The 19,340-nt window shown below is 38.2% G+C and overlaps 1 protein-coding gene across 5 annotated transcripts in view; it reads left to right on the forward strand.

Annotated features, from left to right (window-relative positions):
• SATB1 (SATB homeobox 1) overlaps positions 1 to 19,340 on the forward strand; it is a 93,123-nt gene that overhangs the window by 43,885 nt on the left and 29,898 nt on the right. For all 5 annotated transcript variants that reach the window (XM_042042892.1, XM_042042895.1, XM_042042894.1 and 2 more), the window contains 3 exons: positions 2,327 to 2,438; positions 4,759 to 5,213; positions 13,666 to 13,878. In XM_042042892.1, the coding sequence (XP_041898826.1) occupies positions 2,327 to 2,438; positions 4,759 to 5,213; positions 13,666 to 13,878 (780 nt within the window). The remainder of the gene's footprint in view (positions 1 to 2,326; positions 2,439 to 4,758; positions 5,214 to 13,665; positions 13,879 to 19,340) is intronic.

The raw sequence follows: 19,340 nt of genomic DNA on the forward strand, positions 1-19,340 counted from the left end.
ATAAATCATTGATTCTTCCTGATGAGGATTCTTAGCGTAGGTAATATCACTTGAATGTTTGCATGAAGTGTTCTCGAAGAAAATGCAGGATAATTTTCATTTTTAAATGTGTTTATAATGTCTGTCTTTTTTTTTTTTTTTAAATCTACTTTGAAGAGCAGGAGTAACATCCCAGTGTTAGCCATCAAAGCTTGAAATTCACATTGTGTCAGTGAAGCTAAAATTCCCAGCAGTGCTTCTTAAACAGACCAGTCCCCTATTTGGTTGTAAAGTAACTGCATTAAATTTATTCCTGAAGAAGCAGGGGATGTTGCAAACTGCCATGTCATTTGTGTATCATTGTTGTAAAATGACATGGAAGGGAGCACTAGGAAATCTTAGACAAACATCTTCAATAATAGGTAATTTACTAAAATTAATATATATGTTTTCATACTTAAAGTTAGTTGGGCAGGAGAAGACATCTGAAAGGGGCAAAGTAAAATGAGTGAAACCCACCTTGAAGTCTAAATGACATCCGAAAAATACATGAGTTGGTGTGGGATGGTGGCCTCTGACAGGTGCAGTTCCCCATTTTGCATGCACAGATCTGCCAATTTTGCATGTAGTCTGTGCAGTCATATAATTTACCAGTTCAGATTCACAGGACTTTTAAAATCACAACTTATGTAGCGCGTGCCCGTGTTTAAGATGGTTCAATCTATAAAAGAGCTTAAAAGATAATTTTGTACATATTAGACATTAATTATACTGCTATTATACTGGAAGTTGAAATTGGGTTCAGCTGAGCTTGGTTCTGGTTCATTCAGGCTAGGCTTTTGGTAGTCTATTAAAATTTCAGTCTCCTTTTATACCACTGACAAAAGGCTTCTAGCTAGTTTCAGAAATGCCAGAGTAGTATCAAGAAATGACAAGAATTTTGATGATTCGGAGAAACATTAAAATACCTGCCTGGTAAGTAGAGGGTATCCACATTTGGCATAAATAATGCTGCCTCACTCTAGGAGTTCTGCGCCTCTACGAATAGCTTGTTACTGAGTAATACCCTAGAAAATGGTTCTAATGAACTTCACTAAGATCAATAATGAAGGTACTTTTAGTCAGAAACTGAACTAGCCTTTTAAAAGAAGACTTACAGTAACATTTATTGCATTTTTGCTCCAGAGTCTTTCTTCCAGTGGCTATTGTAGTTGGTGTAACAAAGGGTTGATGTTCTAAATGATTTTTAAGACAGCACAAATATATCTAAATGTTACATGCTGAATAGTGAAGAAATGTAATAATCAAGGCTTTGTCTTCTTGACTGTCATCGTTTTTTTGATACACTGGACAATTCTTGTAGTTAAGCCAAAAGTAACTACTTTCCACATAGAAATTTAAAGGGTGGCCAAGTTCAGTCTGTTAAAATTATATTTGCTAATTTTGTTGTTCATACATCATATACTGAGTATAATTTTCAAGTTGGAGCATTATCTCATTTTGCAAGGCTTAGTCTTAATTGAATTTGTAAAAGAATGTACTGGAACTCAAAGTTTTATGCATTGTAAATTCCACTATTTTAAAATTGGTCAAAACTGAGCAGAAGGTAAATTTCTCACTGTAGCTATCTGATATCTCGAGAACCTTTGAGAAAAAAATCATCTTGATCTTCCTTTGGTCTATTTTACAGCTAATATTCAGTTACAGAATTAGACATGACAATAAGTTTTTCATAAGCCTGTTTTTGCAAATCGCTTAAAATACCCTGTTTAGGAAAAACAAGGCTGGGTTCATTTTGGGTTATTAGATACATATTTTATTATAATTTAAACCCTATATTTTATCCTATTAATAGGTCATTCAGATAAAGTTTTATCCTATGATTTTCTGGAGTCTGCTCTGTGATAAGTGGCACAGAGTAACCGGACACGGGTAACTTGGGTCACTGTGTGCACTTGTAAAGGCAGTGTAGGAATTGCATGCCTGTAAACTTGTGTGGGTATGTGAAGGGTCAATCAAATTTAAAAGCAGAAATAGGATGAACAAAATTCACTTTCAAGATTAGCATCTTCTGTCCAGAGCCCATCCCAATGTATGATGTTTCTTGGTCGATAACTTTGTTCTTCCCTTAGTACATCTGCTATTTTTTGCTTCCATTTACAATATACCTTGGTTTGTTTTCATGCTCAATTAATGAGTTTTTTAAAAGCCTTTGGATGATAGGATTTAAAATGCAATATGGTTCTCAAACTTTAAAAATATAATGGTTCAACAATAAAATAATTTGTGCTTTGACTTGTACTGCTCTGTATTACAGATTTTTTTTTCTTCTCCCCTTTTCACACAGAGTATGATTTCTTCCATTGTGAACAGCACTTACTATGCAAATGTCTCAGCAGCAAAATGTCAGGAATTTGGAAGGTGGTATAAACATTTCAAGAAGGCAAAAGATATGATGGGTAAGCAAAAAAAAAAATTGCCTTGATGGTGGTTACATACCATTATGTGTCACATTGAGGTCTGTCACAGTCATATAAGAAGCCAGTTCCCGTCACGATAAGTTTAGGATGCTTTTGATGAGTAGATGTAGAAAGTACATATATAGTGAAAGAATTCATTTAAATAAATATTTGCTATTGAAACAGCCAAGCTGACTTGGGTTGCCAGAGATGTAAAGCTGTCACTCCGTAAATCTAGAGATCTACCACCCAGAATAATTGTTTAGAAAACCTGTTCCTGGAACTGTGACGAACTGATTTTTTAATGTATGTATTTTTTTTCTCGCTCTGGCTAATGTATATTTAAAGAAACAGGTTTCTACAGCTATCACTGCCTTCCAGCAAGAATGCTCTAATTTTGTAAATTCGTATTTTTATCTAACCTTGGGACCCTAATTTCAGTTAATTCTAACAAATAGTTGTTGTGACAATTGTTTGCTTGTCGTAGTAAGCACAAGTAAATTATTGGAGAAAAAAATCTATCAATTCTGTGATACCTTTTATCTTTTTTAAACCTGTTCACATAATTTTGAACACTTAATGTCAGAAAATTTCTACGTAAATTTCAACAGAATGGAGAAATGGCACCTCAGTTTGGATTGAATTTCGAGCTTGACTTAGCTTTCAGTATTTGAAGCAAAATCATTCATCTACCAAAACGGGTTCCTTGCCTTTTATAGCTTAAGGCTGTAATGAAGACAATGCATCACTTTTGTGATAATTGCTTGAATTACTGTTCCGAGTGAATGGCCCACTTGGGTTGATCTCTACTTTCCCTGAGTGAAAAAAGGCAGCTTCTTTCCTTAATCTACTTTGTACCTTCTGTGTAACACAGAACCCTTCTTCTGAGACCACCAAATTTAGTGGTAAGACTTCACTTGGTTTCAGGTGGTCCATGTGTGAGGCAGCAGAGTGTCCATAGGGGAGAGCGACCTTTCCACCACAGCCTCTCCCACATCTTTTGCAGCAGTGCTCCTGCATGGGGCAACCCCTGCAAAATTTTACTTACATGGCTTGCTAAGACATGTTCTCCATCCATTCATTTGGGGTCAGTGAAGACAGCAAATAGAAGATGTGTGCTTATGTATTCCTGTGTAACCTAATGCTGGCAGAAGAGGCAGCATTGCCCCCAAATTCACCTGCGTGAGGAGTAGCAGGGCCTCTGCTTGGGTACTGATCCAGGATATGGACACCAGAACTCTCTGCAGAACAGCTGGCTTGTTTTTTATTTATCAAATTTCTGCCTGTGATAGGACAGAGGAGGAAAACGGGGATGCAGCTGGGAATCCAAGTGGCGATTTCTTCATCCAGCTCCAATCCTTGTGGAGGAAAGGGTGGCTTTTCACTGATGACTGTTAGTGAAGATCATAATTACTGTGAAAAACTCAGACACAGCCTTTTAAAAAAAAAAGCTTTACTAGTATAAGAAAAAAAAAGCGCTACAACATTTTTCTGAAAATACTGAACTTCTGGACTTTTGGTTTTTAAATAAAGCTTATTTTCTTAAGGCTATTTCCAGACCAGATCTGCTAAAGCTCTAGAATAAAAAAAGTGACATATGCTGATAAAAAGGAGGCTCCTTTATATCAACCTAGAGTTATTTTATATTGTTTAATCATGCACAAGAGGGGAACTGGAAGAACTCTTGTAGTTTAAAAAACTGTGCTGTTAATTAAAAAGGAGGGTGTGTCAAAGGCAGATGAGTTAATATAAGAAAAAAATTCAACCATGTTGCAAGTCACTGAAAAAAACCATGCATACATGGTTGCAAGATAAAGCAGCCCATCTGTGTAATTTACATAAATTATACTAGTTCCTAGCAGTCCCATACAATTGATGCAGCATCTAGAAAGTAGCAGAGCATTGGGAGGTCTGCACCTAACCCTGCTTGTTACAGATTTCCAGTGACTGGGAACTGCCGATGTCATGGCAGGGACCTCACGGGAGGAGCAAAACCAGTCACCGGGGGCTTCCCTCTCTCTGGCTGGGGCATGTTTTCCCCCAACAGCCCTCCTTACCCTTTACACAGATGCACTTGCTGTTTCATCTGCAGCACAGACTGGGTTTTTGTCTCTTGTCTTTGCCCCATCTCTAGTTGGTCTAATTGGTTTGTCTGAAGTCCTCTGCATCTGTCACTGTGGGATGCAGCAACCTGCTCGTGGTTGGGTTGCATTGCACCCTTTTAGATTTGTTTATTTTTATTAGCATGTCTTGTAAGGACAGTCAAGTTTGTGATTTTCAGTCTGATGTTGGCCTTTTCAATGTTTCTTTTCCGCTGTAGTTGAGATGGATAGCCTTTCTGAACTATCCCAGCAAGGTGCCAACCATGTCAACTTCGGTCAGCAGCCAGTCCCAGGGAACACAGCCGAACAGCCTCCATCTCCTGTTCAGCTTTCTCATGGTAGTCAACCATCAGTTCGGACCCCGCTTCCAAACCTGCACCCTGGACTTGTATCTACTCCCATTAGCCCTCAGCTGGTAAATCAGCAGCTGGTAATGGCCCAGTTGCTGAACCAGCAGTATGCAGTGAACAGACTTCTAGCCCAGCAGTCCTTAAACCAACAGTACTTGAACCACCCTCCTCCTGTCAGTAGATCCATGAACAAGCCGTTGGAGCAGCAGGTCTCAACGAACACAGAGGTGTCTTCCGAAATCTACCAGTGGGTCCGTGATGAATTGAAACGAGCAGGAATCTCACAGGCAGTATTTGCACGTGTGGCTTTTAACCGAACTCAGGTCAGTCATCTTTTTTCTTTTCTTTTTTTTAAGTCTAAGATTCTCTTCTTTCTCTCTCTAATTAGTAATTGCCATCTTCTGTCTTCTCATTTCTACCTTGTCACTTAGCTCCTCTGAAGGAACCACACATCCTTGCAGGACCACTGTCCATGTTGATACAGTACTGGAATCCTCAGGGATTGGTTTGTGGAAATTCCCGCTGTTCTTACAGGAAGCGTGGTTCCTCTCCAGTTGTGATGGTTTATGAATAGCTGAATTTCCCAGTAAAAGAAATTAACAGCTCTATGCAGAACCATTCACAAAGTCACCCAAGAGATTGTTTTTTGTGTTGCAGTGTTGTATCCACACTGACCACCTGCACACACTGAACAACCAGTCTTCTTTCTCAGGTGTACTAGAGATGGTCTTTTATCCATACTTGCATTTATTTTTATTATTTTCTAGTGAAAGTCTTAATAACATCTTTTCAGGCTTCTGAAAAGATTAAAAATTAAAAGCTTTATCTCTAGATTATCTACTCTTTTCATGTATTTTTGTACTGTTTTGCAAAAACAGTAGTTGCTGAGCTTGCTGGTGTCCACGTCAGAACATATACTTCAGCTCTTCAATGCAGAAAAAGCTATCCCTAGCAAAGCTGATAAGTAACACTAAAATGTGTTATTTTTTACACCTGTTTTAGAAGCTAACCCTGTTATAATTTATTCTGCTCTATGAATTTAACTTAATGCCATGTTGCATGGAATTTAATCAAGCAGAATTTATGGAAGAAATGTCAGTATATCGAATGCAAATAATAAGATCTCAAAATTTTAGAAGTATGTTTTAACAGAAAATAAAATATTTTTAATAGGACTTTTTAAAATGGGAAATATTTTTAAAAGGCATAGGTAAATTTGCTTTGGGTTCCACATTTTCAAATGAAAACACATACTTAGGGAACAATTTGCCCATTGTAGATTATAGTATAACAAAAAAGATCATCATTTGATCTTCTCTTGAAACGTTTTTGTTTCTCCCTTAGAGAATTCTTAGCTTAGAGAATAAAAATTCTGTTTCAAATGCTCTGGTACCAGGTTTGAATCAGCATGTCATTTGTAATTGTTCTGAATTACTATTGCATTACAATATTTTACATCCTCCTTTGGCTAAAAGAAAGTAGAGTCATTGTGTGAATTCTCTGTAGGGCTCTGTGTGTGTGTGTCTTTCCTCTTTACAGCAGAGGAGGTTTTCAAGATCTGGGCCTTTCATACCAAATTTCATGGGTTACATAAACTCATGCAGGGATTACTTACATTAACTTAGGTCCAGGCAGTGTCAGTTGTTATATTTACAAATAAGTGACATTGAGTCTTTTTTAATACAATGTTTAAAAGTTTAATTATTGATACTCTAAAGTATTAAAGCAATAATAGGAGCTTCACGTTACAGTGGTTTGCAGCTGCCATCTTACCCGGACAAAAAGCCAAGCAAGTAATTCAGAAAATAAAGCTTATTTTATATATTTACTTCTTTCTCAGGTTTTCCTAAAAGCCCACTGTTTTATCTTAACTTTTCCCCCTCTGAAGTGATCAGTTTTTTCAGCTAGTTTTGCGTACAGCTTTTGGCATGTCCTTTGTCCATGAGAAGTATTTGTTACCTGAAGTACAAGGATAATTGGTTCTAACTGGACATTGAATTTATATGAGAGAGTAGGAGAAAATGTTCTTTTGATGTGAGGAATGCAACTGTAGAACCAGATTTCTAGTGCAAATACTGATTCTTTAATATTAGTATTATTATTACACTAAATATATATTAAAATATGTATTGCTATGTAATTTTCTTACTACAAATGTTATTAAATATTTGTTTAAAATTCAGTTCTTCCCCAGACTTTGTGGCTAACCAGCTTGGTAAAATATGTTCACAGTGACCCAAAACTGGGAAGAAACCCCAAAATGAACCTTGAAAACAATTCCCCTAAAGAGATAGGAAATAGATCTAAATAGATCGGCAATTTTCAACCAAATCTATTTGAAAAAACACAGAGTAGTATCCCTATATCCTACAAATTGGTTTTGCTAATCAAGTTAGTATTTGCAGTTATCTAGGTAAGATTTTCAGTGTTTGTTATGTTTTTGGCAAACTACAGGGAGCAAAAAGGAAACATACCAGGAGCCTAGAGAGTGTCGGCCTCAGTTTTGCGAAGAAATATCTCAGCATACTTTTCATATGAAGCAAAGCCCCACTGAAAGAAGTTTATTGTGGGTGCATTTCACCTTTGCAAACCTGGAAATTGTTAATTTTACCCACAGTGAGAGCTAATGTTCCAAGGTAGACACAGGTACCAGCAATTCTTACAGAAAAACTTTTTAAATTTGTTTTGCTTGCTGTACTTCTGAATTCCTCACAGCTTATTCAAGGACACATCACATTTAGCTAAAATTAGTATAGTACTTTAATAACTGATGCTATTTAGGAGGTATTTTCTAATAGTGATTTTCTAATATCCTAAGTCTTTTTTTTGTTGTTGTTTGGCTAGAGAAAGTGCAAATGCTTGTTTAAATTTGTGTACTATTTTCTGAGATAGAAACCTAACTCAGGCTTACCACTGACAGTTTTGAAACTGTCATAAGTATATTTGAGCTGTGTCCAGGGACCATATCATGCCATCAGTTTCTAAAGGCATAAGAACTCCCTGAAATAGGTTAGGAGTTCTGTGCAAGAAAACCCTGGTGTCAAGATACAGTCTCAGATGAGGGGAGAGATTTGCTTTTAGTGTAAAAGGTAAGGAAGGAAGTGATCTAAAAATTAAGAGTGATTTAGCATAATGTTGAGGCAATAAAATGGACTTCGAAATTGGCTGAAGATGCTCTTGTTTTTCAGACTTATGCTCTACAATATGAATACAGAATTTGGTGGTGGTTTTGGGTGGGAAGTTTCTACCAGCATAGCATGGTAGTTCAACACTTGATCCTGATTTTCAGGATTTTTTAATTTGGCAGCAGAAATGTCAACTAGAAATATTTCTATCTTTCCACAATCCAAGGAAAGAATTTGGTAAAAATACTTCTTAAAACTAGAGTGTCTTTTTTTACTATTACTAATTATCTGTAAAGAAGAAAAAGACCCCTGAGCCACACCTTAGAAGTGTATCCTTAAGAAAGAAATGGTGTGAGTTTAATGTGTTCTTGAATAATTTCCCCCCTACCCTTAAGTTCCAAATGGTAATTTGAAAACAGTTCTCAGGAATGTGCCTTGTAAACTTTAATCAAAGTCCAGATGGCTATAACTTGAATGAAAATTCACATCTCTACAGGCACAATAGGACAAGTGTTGCAGGGAGCAGAAGCAGTTTTGGTGGTAGCAATTTCTCTGTGGTCCTTCTAGGAAGTCTTCAGAGTGCAGTCAGATCTGAAGTTTTGCTTGTCCTTCAGCAGTTGTGATTCCACCTCACGGATGCAAAGAAACAGGTTGAATCCTGTTAGCACCTCCTTTCAGTGCACCATAGAAAACTTTGTTGAGTTAGTACTTGTGCTGGCAGATTTGAGTTTCACCTCAAGCAAGGTGTCCAAAGGTGACTACCAGTCTCTCTGTTTGCCAGGTTAATTTTGGTACATTGAGATGCTTATGTTTCAGTTGCCAGTTCATCAAATTATTAAACATAATATTTTTTTTCCAGCTGATGTCAGTGCACTGTGCAGATACCTCTGCTGTCTTTTAAGAGCAAGTTCAGTATTTTCTTGTGCTTTGCAGGCTAGAAAATGGCATTTTTGATCAGTTTCCTACCCTAGGTAGCCCCAAGCAGCCATGGGATGACAGTGATGATGCAATGGGGCAGCCCCCAAAGTGTGGTGCCACAGCCCTCCATCAGCAGAGAGGCTCTGCCTGCTGTTTCAAATGTTAGGCTAAACTGGGAGATCCTCTACTCGGTTTTGTTCTTAGAGCTGGATGCAGCAGCAACATTTTTTGGGCTGAACTGCCCTCGGAGCCCTAAACAAATAAATAAACTGCTCTCCCATTTCTGTTGTGTGTTTTTAAATGTAAGCATGAGTCAGGAAGTGAAAGGCTGGGGTTCCCACAGCCAGCCTGACATTTGACTCGAAGGTGTAGCTCAGCCTGGTGCATGGCTGGGTGACTAGTCTGCAGTGTGAGAGCAGGGAATTGTGTTAGTCATGGTTGTGGTTGGAACTGGAACTGAGGGCTGCCTGTCTCTGTTTGTGTACACTTTCAGCTGTAAGGTTTGCTGCAGGAACTTGGGTGCTGTTGTATGGAGGCAACCTTGTGGCTCTGTCTTCATGAAAGAAGGAAGAGTGCTTTTTGCTGCTTTCCCATGTCTGACTTTTGTTACTCTTCTTTTTCCCACCAGTGACAATGTTTGATCTGAAGGTCTTTGAATATTTCTCAGTGTTTCTCACTTTTCTCTCTCCCTCCTTTCTACTTGAGCCCCATGCTTGTTTAAAATATTAGCCGGCAGGACGTACTACCTTTCATTCATGTATAATGCCTTTTCTCATATGTGAAAACTTCTGTGTATTTAGGACTGTGCTCATGCTAATTCTGCTGTGCTCATGCTGCTATTTTGAAGGAGAATGCTTGTATGCAGTAAACGGCTCTGTGTAATTGTAAAACAAAATCTAAGTTTACACAAACCACCTTCTCAGGCACTACTTTTTTTTTCCTTCCACTTTGTCTTTGGCACACTTTATTTTCCAGTAAAATGAAAAATGAAGATGGATTATTCAAAATTGATAACAGTAATGGACCATCATGTAATGTTTTATTGAATTTGAGTTCTGTAAATTATGTGGTAGAAAGAAATTTGCCTGCTTAAGTATAACAGAAATTGCCACTGTATTCATATAATTCTTCGTAGTGTAATTTAAGAAAAAGTACACTATCCATATCACTATTGAATAAAAGGTAAAAAGGTGCTATTACACTATCATGACAGCTCTCCTCTTGCTACTAAGCGACATAGATAAATGTGTCTGCTTATAACTTACTTGGCTGGGATCCAGGCTTGGGGGTAGAGCCTGGGAATAATCTTCCACCTGGACATGGGATAGGAGCACCCCGCAACCAAGAGGGAGAGCATTCAGGGATGTTCTGCATGTTTTGGGAAGGTTTGGGCAAATTGCATGTTTCTTCTGGGAGCTTTGAAGTTCTATCACACTGATAAAATCTATTTGAATCAGTGATTATGTTCAAAGAGGAGACAAACTGGGGGCCAGACAGGCAGTGTTTTTGTTCATATTGGCAGACACTTTATCTCCATTTTAAAAGAATTTGTAATGAGCTTTTGAAAGCCCTGATAATATTTATTGAACATTTTTTGTGCCATTAGTAATGAATTATACTTGTGATGACATGTAAACTTTTTTTTTTCCAATGGAACCTGGGAACATTTTAAAAAAATACATTTCCAGTGCAAAAAAAATACAAGGGAGGGACAGTGAGTAGAGTTCTGAGCCTAACAGTGTTTTTAATCTCTTTGCAAAACAAGCTTAGTTTTTGTGCAACCTGAGGTGCAATTGAGGTACAATATCAGGAGATCACACCAAGACTAGTATCTTGGAAAACCAGTTCAAGCCTGGTAAAATGAGCAGCTAATCTGTGCACATCAGCACAGGGCAGAATGTGAGAGCTGCTGTTTTCTTTCTAGGATTTTTCCCATTGTACATCTTGTCTAACAACTTTAGCTGAAGTTTTGTGCTCAGAAATTGAAGCAGTAGCAATGAAGTAATATATGAAGCAGGCAAACTGTGTTCTAAGAATTTGCCTGCACCTGGTTACTACATCTTAGTTTTCATGTTTTTTCCTCACATATTCTGACTTTTAGGTTTAGAGCCTAGAAGCAAACTCCTCCTTGCCTTCTCCCTGCTCTGTCATCTCCCCTCCTCTCTCTGCATCGCTCTCCTCTGCTCTGCTCCCAGCTCAGGCCAAGAGTCATGACAGTGATGGGGGAAGAGAGGAGAATGAATACTTAGTGGCATTTCTAATCACCAAGAGGTATCCCACAGCAATGGAAATGCAGGCAAAAGTTAAAAAAAAACCAGAACAACCAAAAAACCACCAACATTTTCTTTATTTACTTATTTCACTGAAGAGGGAAAAGTTATACAAGAAAAGCACCCTTTTCTACCTTTTTTAGCTGGCCACTATGTGGCTAAGGCTTTTACAAGCAAATCTTTTCTGTTACGGGCTAAAGTATTTTTTAAGGACATTTCCTGTGTCTGACAGTGGGCTGGCTGTTTGTAAGGAGTCTTTTCTCCTGACAATGATCAGTCCACTTGAGTTTAGTTTTTCTTGCTCCTTTTTTCATGGAGAGTTGTCTCCAGCACAGAAACAGTCAGAAATTGCATATGTTTACAACTACCTAGAAGGAGATTGTAGCAATGTGGGCATTGGTCTCTTCTTCGAAGCAACAAGCAACAGGGCGAGAGAGAATGATCTCAGGTTATGTCAGGGGATGTTTAGATTGGGTGTTAGTAAAAATTTCTTCTCCAAAAATGTTGTCCAGCACTGGAACAGGCAGACAGGGAAGTGGTGGAATCACCATCCCGGGAGGTATTTAAAAGACACATAAATGTGGCACTTGGGGACATGTTTTAGTGGTGGGCTTAGCAGTGCGTGGTTAATGGATGGACACAATGATCTTAAAGGTCCTGTCCAACCTAAATTGTTCTATTCTGTTCTCTACATCCTGTGCTCTGCAGGCAGCTTTGCCTTGTCTCCAGTAGAATAAAATCATTTTGTACCTCCTCTTGTGGTGGATTGTGTAAGCCTACCACTAACAAACATTGGTAACTGTGGGTTTGAGTACTTAAAAGTGGAAAAAAATGATAGACACAAATTTATTTTCCATTTTTGCTAATAAGTAAATTTATTATTAGACTGACCATTAAGAAAAAAACTTAAAACTTCACCCAAGTGCCACTTTTGTCAGTAACTCATTTGTTCACCTTCTGAGTAATTTCTACCTGGATACCAGAAAACAGGAGGGATCAAGAAAAGTGGTAAGAAAGTATCCCCCAAGATTATTATTTTTTTAATCCTCCTCCAAAATATTTTTCATGCTTAGTGCTGGAAAGACTGTTTTTTTCCATGCCATTTCCCTGTTATGTGTGCAGGCACAGACAGGGCCATGAGGACCACACCGGCTGAGGTGTAGTGGTTGGCACCTCTGTTCTCATCGCCGAGCACAGAAGTGCAGAGCTCACACTGAGTGGGCCCTGGTCCTGCCTAAGCACAGCTGCTTGAGAGCAGTGACTTTGCAGCAGCACCTCCCTAACAGTCTTTTGCCTGGTAGGATAATACCTTTGAGAGAGGTGACAACTTCCACAGGTGCTGTGAGCATCAGACTTCCCAAAAAGATACGTTTTGGCCATATTCTGTTGTACCCCCTTAGGAATAAATATATGCAGTCAGTATTACCTATCTTAGTTTTGGCTTTTTTATTGTCTGTTTCTCTCTCCATTTACCCTCCATTATCCTGAATAACTTACAAGAGTTCTTTAGGAAAAGAAACATTGGGTTGTGTTATTTCTTTAAATTCACATGTGTGTTCCCTTGTTACCCTATTAAGTAAAAGCCTCCCATACCAATCCTCTCTCTTTCCCAGCATGGCAACAGCATTTATTCTAAACAGTAGTAAACATCTGTTTTTCTAAAAGTTACCTTTCTTATCATGATCTTGTTACTCCAAGACAGTAGAGCATTTTGAATGCCCAACATATTTAAAAGGAGAATCTGGCAGGGGGAGGAGATGTCAAGAACCTGTTGACATTAAATATAAATATCACAGGTGATGGACTGTTTGAGGATTAGGGTTGTCCTGATGAAGAGAGAGGAAGGTGCAAGAAGGAGGAACATGAGGGCCTCCAACAGCGAGTTTCCTCACTCGTTAAACTCCAATATGCAACTCTTAGAAAGAAATACTGACTTATAAAAAATATGGCCCTGAGTCAGTGAAGCAGTATTTTCGGAACATTGCAAGTTTATAGTCTCAGATTTGTTGTGAAATATCACTTCCTTTCAAAGATCTGTTTAAGTTGCTAGAAATGTGGAAAGCCTTTTTTTAAGGTTGCGTATGCATTTTGCCTGCGAAGCCTGAGAAGCCCCCAGTGTATCTCACTTATCCTTAACATCTCATGATTGTCTGTGGACTGTGAAAGATTTCATGGCAAGTTAAGCCAGTAAAAGGAGGAAGACGTATTAGTCAGGTTCAGTTTATGCTGTATTTAAAAGAGGTGTTTAATAAAATTAAGGGTACAACTGAGGCTCTCTTCTCTGCTACCTAAAATGCCATTAATATAATCCTATGTGGAGCAAATAGTGCATTTGCTGTTTTCATTCCAAGCCCAGCGGTAAGAAGAATGAGGACTGATAAGCAGTGGCTTCGCAGAGCACGGTTTTACAGACACTCACCTAGGCTAACTCTCCAGCCTATTTTTTTCTTCCTTCCCTACAGGGCTTGCTCTCAGAAATCCTCCGAAAAGAAGAGGATCCCAAGACTGCCTCGCAGTCCTTGCTGGTAAACCTTCGGGCTATGCAGAACTTCTTGCAGCTGCCAGAAGCAGAACGAGATCGAATTTACCAGGACGAGAGGGAAAGGAGCTTGAACGCAGCCTCTGCAATGGGCCCGGCGCCGCTCATAAGCACACCGCCCAGCCGGCCTCCACAAGTAAACTGCTCTCTCTGCCTTTGGGATTTGCTCGTTGTGTTCTCTCACTGTCCCGCTGGGTGAGACCTTTCTGAAAAAGAAGAAGCCTTTTGCTGTCGCATTTTTGAAACACTCGTAGAATCATTCCTTGCGGCGCATATCGCAAATTAATTTTAAGAAATATAATAGATGATAGTAGCAGTTTATTACTACCTATTTCCTGATTTTGACATAAATTCTATCCATTATGGTTCCTACAGAATTTTTTGCTCATTTTATTGAGGTACAAGCTTTACTGGGCAAGGAAAGATGATGGCTTTTAGCTGTCATCTTTTCTTACAATTCTTAGGTTTTTAATGTTACAGCTTCAGAAAGGGATTTTGGAGGATTTGGACCACTAAACTGAGAGGGAATGAAAGCAGAAGTGTGAGTACCTTGTAGTGCCTTAAAAGTTATTTTTCCACAAAGCAAACAGGTAAAGCTAAAATGATGGAGCAAAGAAGATCCCATCCTAAAATGCTGGGCATGCTTTCACCAGCTTGAGCTACTGACAGCTGGGTAACATAACAGGCTTGCTATATCCATTGTTCTGAATGATTTGGATATGTTTGTTAAAGCTTCATTTAGTATTTTTTAAAATGAAACTCCTATTGATTTCTCTAAAATTTATTTGATTTAATTCTCCAAAAATTACAAATTTGATAGAGTGGGATCAAGAGGTTCAATGGTGCAGTCCTTGTGTCGATCAAGGAAACTCTGATGCTTGTTTTAAGGTGCATCAGAAATGCACGTGAGCCATAGGAATGCACAGGATTTCCACAAAGAAGAAATGTGGTTGTGAGTGAAACTCTCCAAAACCTGTATATTTTCAGAAATACTCTGCATTGCTGTGGCTCAAGGTTGTATGTATGCAAGGAAAAATCAAACTGATCTGCAGATATGTGGGAATCATGCTGTATACACAGTCCAGTTTTGCTAAACAAAGCAAGGCTTTGGGATTGTGGGAATTTTGTGATGGCTGAGTTTTTGACAAAAACAGCAGGTTTTTGTTAACCAGTCATAGGCTTGTGACTATGACTATGTTCCATACCCGTTCGGAGTGCTATAAATTCCTCTTGAGATTATTTTTCTAATTTTCCTTCAGCTAATGGATACTAAGGACCAGACTAAAGTAACAACAAAATTGTACGAGGGAGGACAGAAGATCACCTTGACTTGCTGCAGTACTTTTCAAAAGAGAAGAAATTTTTAGCAGAAAAAACAGACTGAACTAATGGTGTAGTTTTGTTATCATTGAGTTTAGTCTGTAAAATCCACTATATATATTCTTCAAGATAAAGGACAAGAATCTATTTACATAGTAATGCTTTAGTGGGAAATAGTTAAATAGAGATAACTGTGTTTAAAATAACATTTGAGTTTGTTTTAATATCTGTACGTGCTCCCACAGCCCAGGTAATTCAGAGCCAAGGCTAACCCTCCTTCTTAACTTATCTCTTTCTGCCAAGGTAATGTCTCACTCTGTCTCAAGTGGTCTTGGGCAATTTCACAGCTAAAGAACAGAGTTAATTACAGGACCTTCCAGAAGGATGTCAAGTCAGAGGTAGTCCTTGTACTGGTTTTAATTCACACTTTAAACTGTAAAAATCCCTTGCAGCCAGAAAGAAAGTGAGACTTAGGGGTTTTCTTAACTGACAAAACATACTGTAAGTCCAAATTTGGTGGGAAAGGGGGGAGAAATCTATCTGTCTCTACTGTGCTCTTGTTCATAATTACATTTTTTTCTTTTTAGTGTGAGTCAGGAGTATAGTTAACCTAATTGCGACAGTTCAAAGTGGAAACAGCATACATTTTTGTTTTAATCCTTTTCAAAAGGAAAGCAAGTTTACAAGGAAACCTTATAGACTAATACTGAGGTCTACAGAACAAAGCACTTATTTTTCCAGTTGTTGTGGTGTTCTATGTCATTCAACAAAACACACACACTTTCCCTAGTGAATAAACTGAGAATGTAGAAACCTCTGAGTTGCGAATCTCTGTGACCTTCTTACATGTTTCCAGAATTACCCACCTATAAACATCTGAAGCACTTTTCAGCTGCTGCTGAGTGTTCAGAGTCCTAAGTTTGAAAATTGAAATATCTGTGTTGGTAAGATAACTACAATACTAGATGCTAGAAATAATCTTGAAATTATCTTAGTTGTAACACTGTCAAGTATAACTTTACAAATCACAGCAGAAATAAATTATAGTCAGGATACTGCAAAATTATCAATGCAAACTGCTACTGTGATACCTCCCCCAAAATGTCCGCAGTTTATTGACTATTTGATACTAAGGAAATAAAACTACTAGCATCCTTACTACTAAATTTATTATAAGCAATTATTTAAAGTTCACTATGGAGGAATACAGCAGAATATTTTTCCAGCTTGGCTGTGAGCTTCTCGGATAACCATTGAAAGAGAAAACAGACCGTTTATCCTGACAACAGAATTTACACAAGAGCCAACATATTTAATATTAAATCTTTAGACCAGTGTAACATTTGAAACAATTAAACTATGAAACCATGAAAAATGGGAGCTAATATGCCACACATGAAGGTTTATTTTGCAATTGCAAGTTATCAGTTTCGGAAGGATGTGAAAATAAACATCCTGAAAAGGATCTATTTTGCATTTTTGTGTTGCTAACTGATGGCCAGACAGTAGAGCAGACTTAACCATTTAGCAGCTGAGCTTGTTCTGTGTAAATTTTGCATTCTGTTGTATGGAAAAACAGAAAGCGTGACCTTGGAGGTCTGATTGGATAGTAGGAATTCACCAAGCATAAACCCTGGTGCCTGAGTTAGAAGGAACAGTGTTGAATTTATCTCATTTTTACAGCATTCTTACTAGTTGCTACTTGAGCTTATGTATCTGGATTGTTTCCAATTCTTTTTTGAAATCCCTTAAGAAGCTCTTTGTCCCCCTTACTTCTCCCTTTCTCTTTGACTTAAACAAAATGCAAAATCTTACTTTTTTTTTTTTTAATTGAAATCATTAGCCTCTAATGCATGAGCTTTTGGGATGTGTGTATAGCCTTCTAAGCTGGTCAAGTTGTAAAAGTCTGCTACTATCTTCCACACTGGTGGACTGAGCACAAGGAGACGGCGTACACAAGGATTTTTCCCTTGGACATTGTTCGAGTTGCCCCCCCGGGGCAGAAGCCTGTCTGTCAGGCTCTTTCCTGGGGCACTGGAGTTTATAAGTATTAGCATCTCCATCAGGTAGGTACTGCATGGAGACGTCATTTAACCTCTGCAATCTAGAAGGAAGGAAAAAGGTCCTTTCACGTTCTATTTCTTTTTTTAATTTCCCCCCACACTTCAACACCTTTGTCTTGCAGATCACCCCACAGAGGCTCTTTTGGGGTATTCCTCGGGCAAGTTCAGAGAATGAGTCTATTGCAGTTATGTGGAAATGAGGGATCTGGGGATACTTTAAAGGATCCTGAGGTGCTAGGGATGGCCTTTATGTCTCATTAGGACAGTTTGGGAAGTGGGGGGAAGATGACTCCCTTCTCCTTTATACTTGTGGAGGAGAATGGAGACAGGTGGCCAAGTTACAGATTTTCTTTTTCAAAATATTCTGGTTAAGGCTTTTTAGCCACCCTGCAGTTATGAACACTTCCTTCTCAGGACAAGTAATCTCCATTTCAGCAGAGCCGAGGAAGAAATCTTTCTTGCCACCCATATTCCCCAAAGAAAATTTGTGTTAACCCTTGGGGGCCATCATCATCCTGTGTAAAAACAGAGTACGTGTAACATCAAGAGCAGAATATTATTTTAACAAGGCAGTGTTTCAAGAAGTATCCACAAATCTTGCATGAGTCATGGTTCTGGGTACTCATTGACCAAAACCTTCATCTCATAAATACAATCCTGGTCTCTCTCTGACTACAGATAAATTCCTTCATGTTAAAGCAATCATAGGTTGGGTCTTAGAGATAGGATGTTACTCTTGAAAGACTGGTGTCTAGGAGGATGTTGCTTTGTTGGTGTTTGAGGACCAGTGAATCTCCATTGCAAGGAGTTCTGGATAACACCAGCTTCCATGAAACTTTATAGTGGAATCCTGGAGTTTAAATACATGCATGTGCCATATATCACCACCAGCAAAGTTTTTATATTTAAGCTGGCAAAATTTGAGATTTAGGTTGATAATCTTTGTGCCAAGTTGCATTTTAACAAAAGTAAAAATGAACAAAATAATAAATGCAATCTTCTCCTCCCACCCCTGCAAAAAACCACCATGGAGGAGAGTTAATGGAAACCCTGACACTTAACTATAACTGCACTTCCAGGCGCCACTGTAATAATGGAGTAGTAAACCTTGTCCTGATAAAAGCTGTTCTGAAAGCAACAGCATTTATTGTACCTCCTCTGCTATTTGCAGACCAGAACTAAAAAGTAGTTTGTTTTGCCTGGAATGAACTACTTTATGAATTTTAATGTACAATGTAATATTAAAAGCTAAACCAGGATTAAAGAAGATTTTTGTTCCCAAGCTAAAACAGTACTTATGAGAATGTGTTATATAAGATTTTTTTTGTTTCAGTTTCGATGGGGAAGGAATGAGCTTCCATGTTTGTGAAAACCTCTTCATACTGGTTATTCCTTCTATGACAACTTAGCCTTTTTTTAGGAAAATTGAATAAATTCAGAACTTCTTGCTACTGTAATCAATCTTATTTGATGAGAAGATATATCTGGGTAGACCAGGAGGAGATGGATGCGCTATTTTTTTTTTCAAGTATTCTTAGAAGACTAGATTGATTGGTGATAGGAAGATGGCCAAATGAATTTCTGATTCTGTGTGTTACATTTGTAAAATAATGCTCCCCTCTTCAGTTAGTATTTGCAAAATTTGGTTACTGTCAAAAAAAAAAAAAAATTAGCTGATCTATGGTTTCTTTCCTAAACAGAAAATGTGGCTGTAAGTGTGGGTGGGGTGGGAGGTTGTGCTTAAGTGTGGATGAGATGAGAGATTATGTTTTGTTTTGTTTTTCTCTCCAAAATGAATACTTTTTCCACCTCCTCTCCCAAGTCCTGAAGTTGCACCGTTGAGAGCTTTTTTGTTTTCTGTTGGGTTTTTTTGAGGAGGAGGGTGTTTTTTCAACCCAGCTTCAAACAGCCTCTGTCTTAAACTAAATTCTAATTTCAACACAACAGCCTAGATGCTTGCTTATGTGTAAATTATGAAACAGTTTTATGTATGGATATTCTCCAAGAGGTTAATTGGCATTATTGCATGGAATTCATCAGAGCAGAGCAGACCAATAGTCCATCTAGACCAGCCAGAGTCTACACCTGATCTTTGAAGAGAAATTATTAAGAGGCAGGAGAATTTTTATACTTGGGCAGTGAAGTGAATTGGAGAGGGAGAAGGTATGACTGCAAACCACAACTCTTGGTAATCCCCAAAACCCATCATTTTATA

This window comes from Corvus kubaryi, unplaced genomic scaffold (genome assembly GCF_017639235.1).
Source record: "Corvus kubaryi isolate FWS band 111438036 unplaced genomic scaffold, C.kubaryi_AGA036_p1.0 37398, whole genome shotgun sequence".
NCBI classification, from domain to species: domain Eukaryota; kingdom Metazoa; phylum Chordata; class Aves; order Passeriformes; family Corvidae; genus Corvus; species Corvus kubaryi.